The sequence below is a fragment of the Pleurodeles waltl genome, chromosome 8, assembly GCF_031143425.1.
Source record: "Pleurodeles waltl isolate 20211129_DDA chromosome 8, aPleWal1.hap1.20221129, whole genome shotgun sequence".
In the NCBI taxonomy this organism is placed as follows: domain Eukaryota; kingdom Metazoa; phylum Chordata; class Amphibia; order Caudata; family Salamandridae; genus Pleurodeles; species Pleurodeles waltl.
The window spans coordinates 533,120,325-533,141,537 of record NC_090447.1 but is presented as its reverse complement, the minus strand read 5'-3'; the positions used below and the strand labels follow the sequence as shown (position 1 = coordinate 533,141,537).

The 21,213-nt window shown below is 45.1% G+C and overlaps 1 protein-coding gene across 1 annotated transcript in view; it reads left to right on the top strand.

Moving 5' to 3' along the window:
• Positions 1-21,213, top strand: part of UGGT2 (UDP-glucose glycoprotein glucosyltransferase 2) — a 1,372,316-nt gene that overhangs the window by 407,417 nt on the left and 943,686 nt on the right. Inside the window, exon 10 of the mRNA XM_069204567.1 lies at positions 15,651-15,711. Within this exon, the coding sequence (XP_069060668.1) occupies positions 15,651-15,711 (61 nt within the window). The remainder of the gene's footprint in view (positions 1-15,650; positions 15,712-21,213) is intronic.

Below are 21,213 nucleotides of genomic sequence, written 5' to 3'. Positions count from 1 at the left end.
CAGTATAACTGATGATTGCCTTGTGAGAAGGCTTATCACCAACACAGAAGGGTCTGAGTTGGTCATGGTGACAAGCCAATGATAAAGGTTATAGGCCTGATTGTTTATGATAGAAAGTGGTAGGTAGGCCTGACATATTGATTTTGAAAACCATATGTTAAAGGAAATAGGCATCTAAAAATAGAAAGTTGGTACTTTATGGAAGCTTTCAGCTAGGTATTGTTGCATGATCCCCAATCTGGTAGCATGCACAAGAACACACCACACACGGAGCTCGTTGTTAACGTCTTTATTAATCAGCATACAACATGTAACTAACTCTCAATATCCCAATAACTATTGAGACCACATCTTGACACCGCTCAGATCGAATACATGATTTTCTTCATAAGTCCCCCTCTAGTCACGGTGTCCTAACAGAGACAGATCTAAGACACTAGATCTCCCCACTTGTTAAATAAAAAGACATAAACAAAAGATATAAACAAATTGCAGCATCACATTTCTTCTAATAGCCATCTAAGTGCTTATGCAGTTCTGCCAGGCTGCATGGTATCCGGTAGCTGAGCTGTACCTGAGGTGGACCCTGGGGGTACAGGGTCTAATGTTAGATCAGAAGCTTCAGGTGGGGCAGTTTCCTATGAATCAGTAGGGACTGATAATTGACGAGACAGATGTCTGAAGTGGGATGAATCCCTTGTGATGGATTTGTCAGGACAATGTGCCGTTATCATTGGTCCCTTTCGTGTTACAACTTTTAAACGTTCAACATCAAATGGAGGATCTGTTTTTCACTTTTGCTTTAGTTTGACGAGAACTAAATCACCTTCATCGAATACGACCTCTTGAGTTTGATGACGTCGATCAGCATACGTCTTCATCTGATACTTCTGAGCAGTGTCAGTAGCACGAATCACATCAGCATGTAAGTTTTGCTTAGGGGTCCACTGTGGTAGTTTAGTTCTGATGGCTCTCCCGAACATCAGAATGGCAGTACTGTCACCTATAGTGGAATGAGGGGGTGGACTGATAAGCACAGAGGGCTTGGCATGACGCCTGACTCAGATCAAGTCCCTCTATTATGGTACGTTGAATCAGCCATTTCAGGGTCACTATAAATCGTACCACAACATTATTGGCTTAAGGCCACAAAGGTGAGCTTTTCTGTTGTTTGATGTTAAGTCTGGCTAAAAACTCCTTGAGATCTTTTGCTGTTGAACGGTGGACCATCCTCAGACTTGAGAATGTCTGGTATGGCCCACACTGCAAAGGTGTTATCTCGTCGCTCAATGACTTTGTCATGGGTTGTGGATGACATGTCTTCTACCAGGAAAAACCAGGAATGTTCATCAATGATCACCATAAGGTTACATCCTTTGGCCAGATGTCCAAAGACGTCAACAGTAATTTTTCCCTCGCATGCACAGTGGAATTGAACATTGTCAAGGGATTCTAGTTCACCTTGGTAGAAAGACAGTTGCGTAAATGGCTCTTTTTGTTCCCTCTCTACTTTCTCGTCCAGACAAGGGAACCACATGCAATCCCTCAATGCCCTCTTTGTGGCCACAATGCCACAATGGCAGTAATGGGCAAGTTTATTCATTTGCTTTCTCAAACTCGCAGGTATGACAATCTGGAATCGTCTTAGCACAATCCCTTCTTTGTCACAGACAGTTCATCTTGGATATAACAATAATTTTGAAATCCAACATTGTCATGTAAGGGTCGAACACATGCATCAGCATTGGTAGCGGCAATGATCTGCTCAATGGACAGAGCTGCAGGTGTGCTGGACTTTACAATGAAGTTGATGTACTCCTTGGCAGTTTTCAACATTGAACTGGGCCGCTGTAGGGGTGCAATGATGAGAAATAAACTTGTGAGGGTCTTGGTTTTTGGCTGGCTTGTGCACAATTGTATAGTTACACTCTTGTAGCGCAACACCACCTCTTGATGCAAGGAGGTATACTTGTTTTCGGATTGCGGAATATGGTCAGTAACACATGGTGGTCAGTGACTATCACAAAACACATGAAAATATTTACAGGCCCATAACACCGCCAGAATCTCCTTTTCTGGCTTGGGAATAGGCACGTTCTTTGTAAGACAAACTTTGACTGGTATTTGCCACAATGTGTCTGACCATTTGAATCTCCACTGTGCTGAGCAAGAACTGCTCCTAAACCCACTGGGCTTACATCAACAGTGATCTCTGTGCAATTCAGGATCAAAGTAAGCCATCTCAGTCGCCTTTTCAATTGCATGTTTTATATTCTTGAAACTGTGGTCATGTTCAGGCGACCATTGGAACTGGAAATTTCGTTTTGCCAGGTCTCGTAAAGGAGCACTCCACATATGCCAACTGTAGGCTTCTTCATTTCGGCTTGGGCGCAGGTGGCACGCACAAGCAGTTTGCTTTTACTTGCAAGCTCTCAGAGAGAGACCTTTATTTGCTTTGGGTCACATATCCCCCACTCGTCGCCAGTATTTGCATCTTTCCTAACCTTGTAGCATGCACAAGAACACACCACACACAGAACTCTCAGTTAACATATTTACTCATCAATGTAAAACATGTAACTAACTCTCAATATTTCAATAACTCTTGAGACCACACCTTCACACCTCCAGACCGATTACATAATTTCCTTCGTAAGTCTGCCGCTAGTCTTGGGGTACTAACACGTTTATATCTAAGACACTACAGGTATTTAGTTACATGGAATCTCACTGATTACTTTAGAAGGTAAGGATTTTGGTTATGGTTAACCCTATGACAATCCTTGTCAGGTCCTCTTCGAAAAGATAGTATTTTGCTTTGCCATCTGTAATTGTAAATACTATGGCCCTCATTACGGCTTTGGCGGTCTTTTCTCGAGACCGCCAAAGCCTCTGCCACCAGATGACCGGCAGTGCTGGCGGTCTTCAGACCTCCGTATTAAGAGTGCTGAGGGATTTCCACCAGAAATCAGGCAGAAATCCATCAGCAGTCATGCTGGCAGTTGGCGCTGAAGAGGTGGTCCCACCGCTGGCACGTCACACCAAAAGGACGCTGCACATCGTATTACGACCAGTAATACGGTGTGGCAGTTTACTGAATGCGAGGTGCTGCTGGCGGTGGAAGCGTCCTGACCCGTCCCCTCCCGGACAACCTCCTCGACGGAAGAGGTAAGTTGATCGTCCAACAGGGGAGGGGGTGTTGATTGACTGTGTATGATGTCTGCGTGTGTGTTTGAATGCGGGGGATAGAGGGTGTTGAATGCATGCGTGTGTGAGTTCGCGTTTGAATGTATGTAGGAAGTTGGCTCTGTATATACTATCTCAAAGTGAGAGATAGTGTGCACAGAATCCAAGGGTTCCCCTTAGAGGCTGATAGTGGCAAAATTAGATAGTACAAATGCTCTATTTTGTGGAAATGTGGTCGAGCAGTAGGCTTATCAGAGGGTAGTGTTAAGCATTTGTTGTACACGCACAGGCAATAAATGAGGAACACACACTCAGAGACTTAACTCCAGGCCAATAGTTTTTATATAGAAAAATATATGTTCGATGGCATCTGTCGCTGTAGATACACATGGTATGCATGAGCTCGCCATCTGGTGTTGGGTCGGAGTGTTACAAGTTGTTTTTCTTCGAAGAAGTGTTTTCGAGTCACGGGACCGAGTGACTCCACCTTCTGTGCTCATTGCGCATGGGCGTCGACTCCATCTTCGATTGTTTTCTTTCCGCCATCGGGTTCGGACGTGTTCCTGTCGCTCCGAGTTTCGGAACGGAAAGATAGCTGAAGACGGAAGATTTTCGACGGTATCGTTGCGATCCGGTTAGAGATAGACACATACGACGACGCGTTCAACATCGAAGCGCCTCGGTGCCCTTCGGGGTAGATTTCGGCACCCCGTCGGGGCCTAGTCGGCCCGACCGCGTGGAGGACAACGCCGATGGATCGGACCCCGTTTCGATTCTGCCCCGAATGCCACAACAAATATCCTTATACGGACCTGCACTCGGTCTGTAATCTGTGCCTGTCACCCGAGCACAGTGAAGAATCCTGCGAGGCCTGTCGGGCGTTCCGGTCCCGAAAAACTCTGCGCGACCGTCGAGCGAGAAGACTGCAGATGGCGTCCACGCCAAAAGAGCGTCGACAGTTCGAGACAGAAGAAGAACAGGAGGAATCCTTTTCCATCCAGGATTCAGACTCCGACGAGCTACACTCTACAAGAACTGTGAGTAAGACGTCGAGAACAAACCTTAAAAAAGGAAAGAAGGCCCAGGGGACGCCACTGCCAACCGGCCATGGCTCCACCCATATTCTCGGTGACCAACAATCGGCACCGAAAAAGGCCCATTCAGTGTCGAGATCGTCCGACTTCGGTCGAGACACCGGCACGCAGCCTCCTCGGGACCGAGAGAGTGCTAAACAGAAGCATCGACACCGAGAGTTCGGTGTCGACACCGATCGACGCCGAGACAGTGGCGCCGAAGACCATAGAGGCCAAGAATTTTCGGCACAGAAAAAGAGGAAGGTTACCTCGGAGCCGAAAAAACAATCGACAGGGCTTTCGGAGCCGAAAAAAGCGACATCAGACCCTGTTTCTGGCTCCTATACCGAAGAGCATTCTATGTCTTCTCAAATGAAGAAACATAGATTTGAACAAGAACTGCAATCCACTGACGTGGATCACACGCAAAAGCGTATCTTTATTCAGCAGGGGACTGGGAAGATCAGTACCCTTCCACCTGTCAAACGAAAGAGAACGCTTCAGTTTACTCCTAAGCAACAAACAACACAAAAGGTAACACCTCCTCCCTCGCCTCCACCTGTAACTCCGGCTTCGCCAACTTACACCCCGTCACATTCGCCAGCTCACACCGCCATGAGCCACGACGACCAAGATCAGGATGCGTGGGACTTGTACGACGCACCAGTGTCTGATAACAGCCCAGACACATACCCAACTAGGCCATCACCACCGGAAGACAGCACAGCCTACTCACAAGTGGTGGCTAGAGCAGCTCTATTCCATAATGTGGAACTACACTCGGAACAAGTAGAGGATGATTTTTTATTTAACACCCTCTCCTCAACCCACAGCTCCTACCAAAGCCTGCCGATGCTCCCAGGCATGCTACGCCATGCAAAGGACATTTTCAAGGAGCCAGTTAAAAGTAGGGCAGTGACGCCTAGGGTGGACAAAAAGTATAAGGCGCCTCCCACGGACCCTGTCTTCATCACCTCTCAGCTGCCACCAGACTCTGTGGTGGTAGGGGCTGCCAGAAAACGGGCAAACTCACACACTTCTGGGGATGCACCTCCCCCAGATAAAGAAAGTAGGAAGTTCGATGCAGCCGGGAAGAGGGTTGCTGTCCAAGCAGCAAACCAGTGGCGCATCGCAAATTCACAAGCGCTGCTAGCGCGATACGACAGAGCCCACTGGGATGAGATGCAGCATCTCATTGAACATCTCCCAAAAGATCTGCAAAAAAGAGCAAAACAGGTTGTTGAGGAGGGTCAAAACATTTCCAACAATCAAATACGCTCCTCCATGGATGCAGCAGACACGGCCGCAAGAACCATTAATACGTCGGTTACCATCCGTAGGCACGCATGGCTCAGAACGTCTGGATTCAAGCCAGAAATTCAGCAGGCAGTGCTTAACATGCCAGTAAACGAGAAACTTCTGTTCGGTCCGGAGGTCGACACAGCTATAGAAAAGCTCAAGAAGGACACTGACACTGCCAAGGCCATGGGCGCACTCTACTCCCCGCAGAGCAGAGGATCTTCTAACACCTTCCGCAAAACACCTTTTAGAGGAGGGTTTCGGGGTCAAGCCACACAAGCTAGCACCTCACAGTCCGCACCGCCCACCTACCAGGGACAGTACAGGGGAGGTTTTCGGGGCCAGTATAGAGGGGGGCAATTTCCTAGGAATAGAGGAAGATTTCAAAGCCCCAAAACCACTACCAACAAGCAGTGACTCACACGTCACTCACCCCTCCCACACAACACCAGTGGGGGGGAGGATACATCAATATTACGAAGCATGGGACAAAATAACTACAGATACATGGGTCCTAGCAATTATCCAACATGGTTATTGCATAGAATTCATGCAATTCCCTCCAGACATACCACCAAAATCACAAAATTTATCAAAATACCATTCACAACTTCTAGAGATAGAAGTTCAAGCACTACTGCAAAAAAATGCAATAGAATTAGTACCAAGCACACAAATAAACACAGGAGTTTATTCACTGTACTTCTTGATACCAAAAAAGGACGAAACACTGAGACCAATTCTAGACCTCAGGGTAGTAAACACATTCATCAAATCAGACCACTTTCACATGGTCACACTACAAGAAGTGTTACCATTGCTCAGAAAACACGACTACATGACAACCCTAGACCTCAAGGACGCATATTTCCATATACCAATCCATCAATCACACAGGAAATATCTAAGGTTTGTATTCAAAGGAATACATTACCAATTCAAAGTATTGCCTTTTGGTTTAACAACCGCTCCAAGAGTATTCACAAAGTGCCTAGCAGTAGTCGCTGCACACATCAGAAGGCAGCAAATACATGTGTTCCCGTATCTAGACGACTGGCTAATCAAAACCAGTTCGCTCACACAATGCTCAAACCACACAAATCAAGTCATACAAACCCTCTACAATCTAGGGTTCACCGTCAACTTTGCAAAATCAAACATTCTGCCAAGCAAAGTACAGCAATATCTAGGAGCCATAATAGACACGACAAAAGGAGTAGCAACGCCAACTCCACAAAGGATCCACAATTTCAACAGGGTCATTCAACACATGTCTCCAAACCAAACAATACAAGCAAGAACAATACTACAGCTCCTAGGCATGATGTCCTCATGCATAGCCATTGTCCCAAACGCAAGACTGCACATGAGGCCCTTACAACAGTGCCTAGCCTCACAGTGGTCTCAAGCACAGGGTCACCTTCTAGATCTGGTGTTGCTAGACCGCCAAACTTACCTATCGCTTCTATGGTGGAACAGTATAAATTTAAACATAGGGCGGCCTTTCCAAGACCCAGTGCCACAGTACGTAATAACAACAGATGCTTCCATGACAGGGTGGGGAGCACATCTCAATCAACACAACATAAGAGGACAATGGAACATACATCAAACAAAACTGCATATAAATCATCTAGAATTATTAGCAGTTTTTCAAGCACTAAAAGCTTTCCAACCAATCATAACCCACAAATACATCCTTGTCAAAACAGACAACATGACAACGATGTATTATCTAAACAAACAAGGAGGAACACATTCAACGCAGTTAAGCTTGTTAGCTCAAAAAATATGGAAGTGGGCAATCCACCATCAAATTGGTCTAATAGCACAGTTTATTCCGGGGATCCAGAATCAGCTGGCAGACAATCTCTCTCGAGATCACCAGCAAGTCCACGAATGGGAAATCCACCCACAAATTCTGAACACCTACTTCACACTCTGGGGAACACCACAAATAGACTTATTTGCAACAAAAGAGAACGCAAAATGCCAAAACTTCGCGTCCAGATACCCACACAAGCAATCCCAAGGCAATGCCCTATGGATGAACTGGTCAGGAATATTTGCTTACGCTTTTCCTCCTCTCCCTCTCCTTCCTTACCTGGTAAACAAATTGAGTCAAAACAAACTCAAACTCATTTTAATAGCACCAACGTGGGCAAGACAACCCTGGTACACAACACTGCTAGATCTGTCTGTAGTACCACACATCAAACTGCCCAACAAACCAGATCTGTTAACGCAACACAACCAACAGATCAGACACCCGGACCCAGCATCGCTGAATCTAGCAATCTGGCTCCTGAAATCCTAGAATTCGGACACTTACAACTTAGCCAAGAGTGTATGGAAGTCATAAAGCAGGCCAGAAGGCCATCCACTAGACACTGCTACGCAAGTAAGTGGAAAAGATTTGTTTGGTACTGCCATCATAATCAGATACAACCACTAGAGGCAACTCCAAAACATATAGTAAATTACTTGCTCCATTTACAAAAAGCAAAGCTAGCCTTCTCTTCTATTAAAATACACCTTGCAGCAATATCTGCATACCTGCAAACTACATATTCAACTTCCTTGTATAGGATACCAGTTATCAAAGCATTCATAGAAGGGCTTAAAAGAATTATACCACCAAGAACACCACCTGTTCCTTCATGGAACCTAAACGTGGTTCTAACAAGACTCATGGGCCCACCTTTCGAACCCATGCACTCTTGCGGAATACAGTTCCTCACCTGGAAAGTTGCCTTTCTCATCGCCATTACATCTCTAAGAAGAGTAAGTGAAATTCAAGCGTTCACAACACAAGAACCTTTTATACAAATACATAAAAATAAGGTCGTCCTACGACCTAATCCAAAATTTTTACCAAAAGTTATTTCTCCATTCCATCTAAATCAAACGGTAGAACTACCAGTATTCTTCCCACAGCCAGATTCTGTGGCTGAAAGAGCACTACATACATTAGATGTCAAAAGAGCATTAATGTACTACATTGACAGAACGAAGAACATCAGAAAAACTAAACAGCTATTTATTGCATTCCAAAAACCTCATGCAGGTAACCCAATATCAAAACAAGGTATAGCCAGATGGATAGTTAAATGCATCCAAATCTGCTACCTTAAAGCAAAAAGACAACTGCCCATTACTCCCAGGGCACATTCAACAAGGAAAAAAGGTGCTTCAATGGCCTTTTTAGGAAACATCCCAATGCAAGAAATTTGTAAGGCAGCCACTTGGTCTACGCCTCACACATTCACCAAACACTACTGTATAGATGTGCTATCCGCACAACAAGCTACAGTAGGTCAAGCTGTATTAAGAACTCTATTTCAGACAACTTCTACTCCTACAGGCTAAACCACCGCTTATGGGGAACTAACTGCTTACTAGTCTATGCATACCATGTGTATCTACAGCGACAGATGCCATCGAACTGAAAATGTCACTTACCCAGTGTACATCTGTTCGTGGCATCAGTCGCTGAGATTCACATGGACCCACCCACCTCCCCGGAAGCCTGTAGCAGTTCAGAAGTTACCTTCAATTTTGTACATTTGTATATATATTACTTAATCCTTTAATAGGTACATACTTACATTTTTCATTGCGCGGGCACTATTACTATAGTACAACTCCTACCTCACCCTCTGCGGGGAAAACAATCGAAGATGGAGTCGACGCCCATGCGCAATGAGCACAGAAGGTGGAGTCACTCGGTCCCGTGACTCGAAAACACTTCTTCGAAGAAAAACAACTTGTAACACTCCGACCCAACACCAGATGGCGAGCTCATGCATACCATGTGAATCTCAGCGACTGATGCCACGAACAGATGTACACTGGGTAAGTGACATTTTCATTTCTTAATTTATTTTAGAACCACAAGATTCAGGATTTGAGGTAAGTACATAAAATGCAAGGTACTTCACACAGGTAAGTATTGAACTTTGATTTAAAACAGTAGTACACACAGTTTTGGTTAAAATGGCAATAAGCTATTTTAAAAGTGGACACTGCAAAAATCAACAGTTCCTGGGTGAGGTAAGTTTGGTTAGGTTTCTCAGGTAAGTAAAGCACTTACACAGTCAGTCTCCTGGGTATAGGCAGCCCACCGTTGGGGGTTCATGGCACCCCTAAATCCACCATACCAGCAACACAGGGTCGGTCAGGTGCAGAGGTCAAAGGAGGGCCTAAAACACATAGGCGCCTATGGAGAACAGGGGTGCTCCGGTTCCAGTCTGCTAGCAGGTAAGTCCTCAGGGAGCAGACCTGGGGTTTTTTGTAGAGCACTGGGGGAGGGGGGGGACACACAAGCCCACAAAACACACCCTCAGCGGCACAGGGGTGGCAGGGTGCAGTAGGCAAAGTAGGCATCAGGTTTGCTATTGAAAGCAATGTAGGGAATCGGAGGTCCCTTAAGTGATGCAGTGGGGCTTCTCGGGCCAGCCACCGACTGGGGCTAGGATGAGGGCCACCTGCTGGTCACTCCTGCACTGGTAGGTGGTTCCTCTCGGTCCTGGGGACTGTGGGTGCAATGCTTGGTCTAGGTGTTGGTTCCTTTGTTATCAGTCAGTCGCGGTCAGGTGAATCCTCTGGATCTTCTCTGCAGGCGTCGCTGTGGGGTGCAGGAGGGTCGACTCAGGGTGTCCACGTCTTTGTAGTCGCCTGGGAGTCCTCTCTGCAGTGTTCGTTCTCCTGAACTCAAGCCAGGAGCGTCGGGTGCAGAGTGTGAAGTCTCACGCTTCCGGCGGGAAACAAGAGTTCTTTAATAGTTGTTTCTTTGTTGCAAAGTTGTTGCAGCTTTTGAACAGTGCTGCTGTTCTCTGGAGTTTCTTGGTCCCTCAGGTTCAGGGCAGTCCTTTGAGTCCTCAGAGGTCGCTGGTCCCTGTCGGATGCGTTGCTGTGCAGGTTCTTTGAGTCTGGAGACAGGCCATTAGGGCTGGGGCCAACTCAGTTGTCGTCTTCGTCGTCTCTGCGGGCTTTCAGATCAGCAGTCCTTCTTCTTGTTGTAAGTTGCAGGAATCTGATTTCCTGGGTTCAGGGTCGCCCCTTAATACTAAATTTAGGGGTGTGCCCTTGAGGGTGGCTACACCCTCCTTGTGCCTCCTTCCTGAGGGAAGGGGGGCACATGCCTAATCCTATTAGGAGAATCCTCCAAACTTACGATGGAGGAGTTCTAAAGGCAGGGGCAACTTAGGGGCTGTCCTGACTGGTAGGTGACTCCTCCTTGTTTTTCTCACTATCCCCTCCTGCATTGCTGCCAAAAGTGGGGGCAGTGGCCGGAGGGGCAGGCATCTCCACTAGCTGGGATGATGCCCTGGGGTGCTGTAACAAAAGGCATGAGCCTTTGAGGCTCACCGCCAGGTGTTACAGTTCCTGCAGGGGGAGGTGAGAAGCACCTCCACCCAGTATAGGCTTTGTTCCTGGCCACAGAGTGACAAAGGCACTCACCCCATGTGGCCAGAAACATGTCTGGTTGTGGCAGGCTGGCAGAAACTGGTCAGCCTAGCACTAGGAGTCAGACTGGTATTCAGGGGGCATCTCTTGGATGCCCTCTGGGTGTATTTTACAATAAATCCCACACTGGCATCAGTGTGCATTTATTGTGCTGAGAAGTGTGATACCAAACTTCCCAGATTTCAGTGTAGCCATTATGAAACTGTGGAGTTCGTAATTGACAGAATCCCAGCCCATGTACTCTTTATGTCTATCCTGCACTTACAATGTCTAAGGTTTTCCTTAGACACTGTAGGGGCATAGTGATCATGCAACTATGCCCTCAACTGAGGTATAGTGCACCCTGCCTTAGGGCAGTAAGACCTGCTAGAGGGGTGACTTACCTATGCCACAGGCATTGAGGGGTGGTCCCGGCACCCTGAGTGGAGTGCCATGTCGACTTAGTCATTTTCTCCCCACCAGCACACACAAGCTGTGAGGCAGTGTGCATGTGCTGAGTGAGGGGTCCCCAGGGTGGCAAAATACATGCTGCAGCCCTTAGAGACCTTCCCTGGCCACAGGGCACTTGGTACCAGGGGTACCATTTACAAGGGACTTATCTGTGTGCCAGGGCTGTGCCAATTGTGGGAACAAAGGTACAGTTTAGGGAAAGAACACTGGTGCTGGGGCCTGGTTAGCAGGATCCCAGCACACTTTCAATCATAACTGGCATCCATAAAAGGCAAAAATTCCGGGGGTAACCATGTCAAGGAAGGCATTTCCTCACAATGTATGAATGTGGGGCTGATTGTGACTGCATCTTTGAAAGTATGAATGCTTGGATGCCTTTATGCGTTGTGGAGGGGGGTGTATATGTGCATGCAGCCGTGTATTTGTGAGGTGGGAGTGTGAATGGGTGTGTATGTCAAGTTTGCATGGGTGCATGGGGGTGTGTTCGTGTGTGTGTGTAGGAGTGTTTAGGTGCATGTTTGGAGGTATGTTGATGTGTGTGCAAGTGTGTCCTGGCGACAGAAATGCTTATTCCTGTTGCCAGGATGCAAAGTTGCCAGCATTTTTCTGGCGGTGCAACCCCCAGGAAAATGTTGGCGATCTCCTGCCTGGTAATACCACTGACGGTATTGCAGGGTTCTCCGTGCTAAAGGTTCTCACCTCCAGCCCGGCGGACTGTGGAAAAGCAACAGGATGGGCTGGGATTTGGCATTTTGGCTTCGGCCAAACCACCAACCTCGTAATATGAATGTCTTCACCACCGGGCCCGTCAGCGGTGAGACCGCCACTGCAGCCCTGGCGTTCTTTGGACCGCCAGGGTCGTAATGAGGGCCTATAACTGTATGCTTATGGTTGCTTTGTGGAAAGGCTTAATTGGTTCGCTAGGAAACATATTTTCACTGCTACAGCTGTGATCTGTTTATTATGAAAGATTATAATAAACTCAGTAGGCCTAACTTTGTGCCTGATTTAAAAATTGTCAGAGGGGTTACTCTGTCACAATGGTGATGGATATCCCGTCCGCTGAAATCTAAATCCTATAGGAAATAATGTGATTTAGATTTCGGCAGACGGGATATCCATCACCTGTTCGGATGGAGTAACCCATCTGCCAGTATCTAAGTGAGGCCTATATTGATTGTGAAAAGCATATGTTATAGCCAATAGGCATGTAAGGGTGAATTGTTATTTCTTTGCAATTAAACCTACAAGTAGGTATTCTGTTAAATGAAATGCCACAGATTACCTTTTTACTGACTGTTTTTGGTGTTGGTAGCCGCCACTGACCATTCCTAGAGGAGAACATTTTTACTGTATTAATTCTTACTAGATTTTCTTTTTAGTTGTCTTCCAGGATCTTGTAGTAAAAACATCATTAAATTATTTATATATATATATATATATATATATATATATATATATATATATATATATATATATATACCCGTATAGATTCATAGACGGCTTTTAACTCTGAGCAGCCATTGGTCAGTCTGAGTGTAATTTACACTCTGTTTCCATCCATGTCGGCATACTGCATGGGATAATGGTTCAGTCCAACTTAGTCCTTGACTTTCTTGCCCTGTGAATGATGACATTTTCTGGTCAAATGTATACATCAACCTGAAACTGAGTGTGCTTTAGTTTCTGGGTTGGTTGACCAGCGTTCAGGTTTCAGTTTTCTCCTCCCATTTCTGTGCTTTTCCTCTTTTTATTTTAATGTTTCTTAATAGGATACTACAGCTCTCTAGGCAGTGCTAACAGGTCTCTTGCTTGCCGCTCATTTCATCTGCAGTGCTCCCATCTCTCCTGACCACTTTGTCTAAACCAAGAGAACATTAGGGAATTTGTTGTCCATATTGTATCATTGTTTTACAGTTACAAGATGGCTAATGTATTATTTCTAAATGTGAAGGCCATACTGGAACTTTAACACAACAATAGACTATTTATAATATTTCTGTGAGACAGACACATGCTGCTATGATTGGTTTTGTTAGTGCAAGTATACACCTGATGTGTGTTTAAGTCTGGATGTTTTCTTTTTTCTACTATATTTAAATTTATCTTTTGTGTGCTGTTGAGTTTGGCTGTATTTTATTGTGGTTCTGTCATAGGGTGAATGTAAGAATGAATTGATGGATGGATAAATGGATGCATGGTTGCTCAGATCAGTGACAGAGTGCATGTATAATGATTTTATTGAATGCCTAAACCCTACAAAAGGCCGCAAGCCTTGCCGTGGCAATCCTAGTGCCGCGAAGCTGGCGGTAAGGACCGCCACATTAAGAGTTGTGGGGCTTGGCAAACGTCAAATCTCCACAACCCTGCCTGGTCCGCCCGGGCAGTCGCACCACCACGGCTGGTGGTGAACACCTCCAACCCGGCGGCAGGCCTCAGCTGGATTACGGGGCTGCAAACCGCCAGGTTTTCCTTGGCGGTCACCCTGCCTCAAAAACCCTGGTGGTCACCCTGCCACCCTGGCAGTCACACACTCGGTGACAGGAATCTCACTTCCTGTTGCCGGCACACATATGCAAACATGTCCCCACACATGCACACACACCCCCTCACCCATCCACACACTCACAAACAGACCCCCACTCCTTCTCACACGCATGTATTCACATACACACCCATTCAGCATACGCATACATGCACTCCGACATCTCCACTCACATTAATCCACACAGACACCCCCATACATGCACACATATACACGCACACACACATTCACATTCACTTGCATACACGCACACATTCTCCACCCCACTCCGCAGACACACACACACAAAGATGGTGGACGGCTGCCAGCACTTGTAGTATGGCGGTCTGCAGACCACCAGCACTGGCAGTCTGGTTGCGGGTTTGGCTTTGGCAGTCAGGGAAATTGACTGCCAAAGTCAAAATGAGAACCTTATTTTGTTCAGGTACCTAGCTTACTCAACCAGTACTAAGGTAAATTAAAAGCCCCCACTATGAGTAATTTTATCCCCAAATAAAATGTGTTTTCTCCATTTAATATTTATGTTGGATACAGAACTATCTCAAAGGACTAGGCAGAATTAAAGTATTAAAAGATGAGAAATAGATCAAAACATTAAAAACTAGCTTTGTTTATAGACAGTGACCTATTTCTAGTGTGACACCTTTTCACTTCTAATGGGCAAACATATCCTGTCCAAAATGTCTCATGGCTTTAAATCAATATGTTCGTGGCCTTAGATAATACTGAATCTCAATGTTATCTACATGTTGGATCATCAGGATGTGTTACCAGAGAGAATCAAAATATGACATAACTGGGTGTATCATAACCAAGCCATGGTACGGATGTCTTTTTTTTCATTTTCAAAAATTAAAACCCGCTTTTGGATTTTCTTTTTGAAAATAAAAAAAACATTGAAAGTTTGTTGCAAGGCTCCATCATGTTGACGGACCCGTTTGTCAAACTTTCAAAGCATTTACAGGAACCGCCATGATGGTGGTTCCTGTAAATGCCAGAGATGTCCACTGGGACAGCGCACATCTCAAAATTTGGCAGGTGAGCCCTCGCCACAGGGTGACAGAGTACTTTACTAGATCACCCTGATGAGTAAATACCTATATGCCAAACTCAAAATCATGCCCATAGTTTTCTTAAGAGTATATGTGCATACATTGTTACATTGACTCATGAATCGGGGTAACAAAAGCATGCCTGATGCTTAAGCAAATGGCACTCTGAAGTACTGGAGCACAGCTATAAAGTGCTTCTGCTTTACCGTCTCCAATTGCCCCAGTGTTCATAATCCAGACTGTTCAACAACCTTCGACAGCGCAATAGATGAGGGGACCACACTGTCTTGCCCAATTGTAGCTTTATAGCAGACCATTAAACTTTGAGTTGTTTAATCACAGGTTTGAGGTTAATACAAGAAAATGTTTCAATACATGCAACTGCGTTGCCAGGTGTTCCAACTGAGAATTAAGAACCAGGGATTATCAAACACCAGTCAGCAAAGCTATGCATGTATTCATGCATTCATATTTAAAAGCAATAACTGACTAAATGAAAAAAACTCAAATTAGAATGCTATTGTGTTTTCTTTGCTGCTGTGGATACAAATAATTGAATATCTTTTATTTTCACAGATCACTGACCAGGATTACTGTTAACCAAGAAATGAGAAATGAAGTAGAGGAAAATCAGAAGGTTTGGACCTCTTTTTTTTCCTGTGGAGGACTGTTTTTAATGTTCATATCATCAGTTAAAATTTTAAGTAGCTAAATTTAATCTGTGAATGCAGTAATCAAACAGGCTATGCTCTTGCTTTTGTCTGGAGTAAATTTACAACTTGTTTTAATGTTGGAAGCGATTGGCAGGATTTGGTGAATATGTTTAAACCTGTAGGTTTATGAATGTGCACAGACTCAAAAGACATTCCTACCCTGAAACTACTGCTTCCCACGACTATACGTAGGATTGTAGAAAATTGACAAAATCACAGTCTTGCAAGAACCCAAACCCTAATATAACAAGAGCCCTAGCACTACTGGAGAGGCTATCAAAGCTCTGATAAAGTGAGAATACTGCCATAATTTGTCACCTCATTCCTTGTCGCCAAAAGGGACAAGTGGATTTTTGAAGCGTCCTGTCCCTTGGTCAAGTCCGTATTTTACTAAATTTTAGACTTCTGGATTTTACCTTATGAATTGATGCCTGGCAGTGAAAATCATTACAATCTGCAGCCCGGTTGGTGGCTTTGAGCATTGTGTTTCAGTACAACCAAAGAACACTATACATCCCTGCACCCAGAAGAGTCAGACAAACGTAACATTGTATTACTTTTGTACTTCAGACAGATTGTCAAATCCCATACGGTTAATACTATGTCACCTTTCTCTATTTTTCCTACTTTCATTAGTTTACCATTTCAACTTGTGCAATTTACACCTGTGACAGTGTGCGTTATTCTAAAGTCTGTCTACCTCTTAGAAAATTGAAAAACTGCTGTGATTTGTTTTTATCTGCAACTCTGCCTGTTCCCGAAAGGTGGGACAAGGGGGATCTTGTTACAAAAAAGCCTTTTGTATGTGCCTGTTTTAGAAAAAAGGAACACATGCTTTCTTGCAAACACTTTTTTTTAAAAACGTTTTGGGTATTTTCTCAGTTCCAAGGGAATACACGTCTGACGGGAAGGATGCAAATTCGGTTAATTTCTGGAAAACTACTAAACTGATTTACACTAAACCAAGCAAAGGGACTTCCTTGAGTAAAATTCTAAATTTATGATACTTTTAGTGTAATTCCGTTTTTCCCGTATTGTAGGGCAAAGAATCCTATGGAAATTAAATTGTAAAATGTTACTTTTTATCGCCTTTTTTACCTCTCCACTTTCATATCCGTTTGCAACTTGCACGCAGAACCCAAATTGGGCCAAATTTTCCATTGGAAAGTTTTCTGCAGATTCATCAAAAGTTATTAAAACAATAAATGTATTTTCTGTGTAAATTCTGATTTAATCAAACATATACACTGGCTGTCACATTTGTGGCATGCGTGTTTTTTTTTAACTTTGACAGTTTTTATCATGCTTTTAGGTGAGCACAGTTATTAGTGCATTTTACATTTCAGTGTTTGATTTGATTGGGCAGGACTGCAGTAACGGAAACTAGAGCATCAGTTCATTTTGTCGGCGAAACATTTCCCATTATTCGAATTGTGCATCATGCAAAACTCATGCCGAAGTGTAAATTGCGTGTTGCTCTGGTCACTGTACCTTGGAATAGAGCATACGTAATTTTCAGTCCATTTCATAGTTTATTCGCATCCAGTAGGTATTTTTATAGAAACGCCAAGGTTTCTTTGGTGTCACATCTACCAGCACAGCGGTATCCTATTATTTATATCCCTTCAAATCTCATCTGGATGGACCCCGAGTAATGTGGAAATAACTGAAATAATAGAGTAATTAAATGGGGTTAAATCTGCACAGACGCACACGTTTGTTTTTTCTCCAGTCTCATTATTTTCAGCTCCCTTGTGTCGTATCAACTGGAGGTCTTTCCGTACCCTAAACATTACAGCACAATAAATTGGCGTTTGAGAGCTTGACTTGGTGCGTCCATCTCGCAGCATGGGATGCGCGTCCTGCTGTTCATAACTGAATGCTTCCCATCTGAGATAATGAAAGTGGAGCAGTGAATGTAATGGCGGAATTGGCTTTGAGGTGTTAAAGACAGAGAAAAGTATTCTAATTTGAAGCAGGCAGAGGACAGATGTCAACTCTTGGGTATTGCAGATAGCGAGGCACGTTGGCAGAGCGAAATAGAACTTGAGTGAAACGCGATATTCACCGAAATAATTTCTTTGTTTTGTGTAATCATACAATTTTATCTACTATGTAAGTCAACATTTGCAAATTTTTTAAGCCATTTTTGCAAAAAGACTAGTTTACTGTGTCCGTAGACCTTTTTAAGACTACTTCAAACACATTTAACAAAATGTTTTAATTTCGCAGATTTTGTTTTTGTAATGATCGTTATCTGCATCAAAAATAAATTGAAATAAAAATGTAAATTAACATTTTAGGCACCCCTCAGTAGTTAGCATTTGTTTCTATACACGAAAGTAGTTAGTTACCCTAGGCGTAGGAAGCTGGCTCCTTATAAACTATATCAAAATGAGATATAGTGTGCACAGAGTCCAGGAGTTCCCCGGAGGCTTAACAGAGGCTAAAGTAGATAATACTAATGCTCTCTTTTGTGGTAGGGTGGTCGAGCAGTTAGGCTTATCAGAGGGTAGTGCAAAGCATTTGTTGAACACACACAGACAATAGAAGAAGCACACACTCAATGACTTAACTCCAGACCAATGTTTTTTATATATCAAAAATATCTTTTCTTAGAACCACATGATTCAAGTTGCAGGTAGGTATTTCAATAGATTCGTATTTCTCCCATGTATCAACAGTACTTTGTTTGAAATTGCTAAGTCATACAGTTTCTGAAATATTGGCAATTATCTGTTTTAAAAATGGACACTGCAATTTTCAGCAACAGTTCCTGGGGGAAGAAATGTTAGTTCATTTTGCAGGTAAGTACAACACTTACAGTTTCAGTCTCTTAGTTTTAGGAAGTCCAACGGTTAGGGTTCAAGTTATCCTCAAACACCCACCACAACTCTGCACCACAGGGCCGGCTGGGTGCAGAGGTCAAAGATGAGCAATTTTAACGTGGGCTTCTATGGAGACAGGGGGTACTCGGAATAAGGTTTGTCTACAGGTAAGTACCTGCGACTCAGAGGGCAGACCAGTGGGATTAGAGGAGCACCAGAGGGGCCACAATTAGGCACAAAACATGCACCCTCAGTGGCACAGGGGCAGCCAGGTGCAGGGTGCAAACAGGATGTTGGGCTTCCAATGTGGGTCTATGAGGTGATTCCGGGAGTTACTCAGAGGCTACAGGCGAGGTCTAGGGAGGTGTCTCCGGCACACCACCAGTTGGACAGGGAGGAGGGCCACCTGCTGAACGTGGCTGCATCGGGTGTCAGTGTCTCCAAGGCCTGGGGGCTGCGGTTGCAGTGCGTCCTTTGGCATCGGATATCTTTGTCCGGAGCTTTCGTGGTCAGCGGGTCCTCACAATTCCATCAGCAAGTGTCGTCGTGGAGGGGTGGAGACGTCAACCCAGGGTGGGCCCTTGCTCAGAATCGCCTGGGGATCCTCTCTAGCTGGTTGGACTACCTGGACATGGGCCGTGGGCGTAGGGTGCAGAGTAGTGGTTAGGACTCACGCATTCGGGGTGAGATGGGAGTCCTTAGTTGTTGGTTTCTTCTTGGACAGGGTCGCTGTCCACAGGAGTTCTTGGTCCTTCTGGGGTGCAGGGCAGTCCTCTGGAGCTTGGCAGAGGCCGCTGGTCCCGCTGGATGCAACCCTGTTCTTTTGCAGGTTCTTTGAAGCAGGAGACAGGCCGATAGGGCTGGGACCAAATCAGTTGTTGTCTTCCTTCTTCTCTCCTGGAGGTTTCAGCTTAGCAGTCCTTCTTCTTGTTAGGTCACCAAGAATCTGGTGAGCTGGGTTCAGGGAGGCCCTTAAATCCTAGATATAGGGGTATTTTAGTGGTCCGAGGGCAGTAGCCAATGGCTACTGTCCCTGAGGGTGGCTTCACCCTCTTCGTACCCACTCCCTTTGGGGAGGGGGGCACAAAACAAATCGTATTGGTCCCTGTTCTCCAAACCAAGGATTCTGCAGGGAGGGGGCCACCTCTGCTCTGGATACCTTAGGGGAGGTCCTGGCTGGGGTGGTTACTCCTCCCTAGTTTTCCTAATATTCCTGCCAGACTTCTTCCCAAAAGCGGGGCTTTGTCCAGGAGGGGCGGGCAGCTCCACTAGCTGGAGTGCCCTGGTGCACTGTAATCCAAGGCTTGAGCCTTTGAGGCTCACCACCAGGTGTTACAGTTCCTGTAGGGGGGAGGTGTGAAGCACCTCCACCCAGGACAGACTTTGTTTCTGACCACAGAGTACACAAAGGCTCTCACCCCATATGGTCAGAAACATGTCTGAAAGTGCTAGGCTGGCACAGACCGGTCAGTCCTACACTAGCAGTTTAGCTAGCTTACAGGGGGCATTTCGAAGATGCTCTCTGTGTGCATTGTTCAATAAATCCCACACTGGTATCAGTGTGGGTTTATTGTGCTGAGAAGTATGATACCAAATTTCCCAGTATTCAGTGAAGCCCTTAAATAGATGTGAAATTCATAATGACAAACTCCCAGACCATATACTCAATATGGCTACACTGTACTTACAATGTCTAAGAATGAACGTAGACACTGTAGGGGCATATTGCTCATGCAGCTATGCCCTCACCTGTGGTATAGTGCACCCTGCCTTAGGGTTGTAAGGTCTGCTAGAGGGGTGACTTACCTATGCCACAGGCAGTAGTTTGTGGGCATGGTACTCTGAGAGGGGTGCCATGTCGACTTTGTCTTTTTCTCCCCACCAGCACACACAAGCTGCAAGGCAGTGTACATGTGCTTGGTGAGGGGTCCCCTAGGGTGGCATAATACATGCTGCAGCCCTTAGAGACATTGCCTGGCCTCAGGGCGCTTGGTACCATGGGTACCTTTTACAAGGGACTTAACTGTGCCAGGGTTGTGCCAATTGTGGAAACAATGATATAGTTTTTGGGAAAAATCACTGGTGCTGGGTCCTGGTTTGCAGGATCCCAGCTCACTTTTAATCAAAGTTGGCATCAACACTTGGCAAAAAGTGAGGGGTAACCATGCCAACAGTGGTATTTTCCTACAATAGGTCATCAAATGAATTCATCATTTTTATTGCTGATAGGTTTTTTTTTGTACCCAATTAATGCTATGCTGAGATTCACAACTTTGAAATACTCCAAGCTAGTGCTGAGAACTTTGCTCAAATCAATGCAGTGTGCCCCTCCTGCTTCCACATCCTATGCATGCTGCACATGCTGCAAATAAATCTTAAAATGCAAGCAATCATCACCAGCAGGCTGGACTACAGCAACACTCTATGCTGGGAATCTCCAAACAACTCCTACACAGCCTGCAGATAATCCTGACACCGCTGAAAGACCCATACTCGACCCCCTATGCTGCACCCACATCACACCTCACCTCAGGAAGTTTCACTGGCTCCCCATTTGCAAGTTCAATCAATTCAAACATCTCAAGCACACATGCAAAG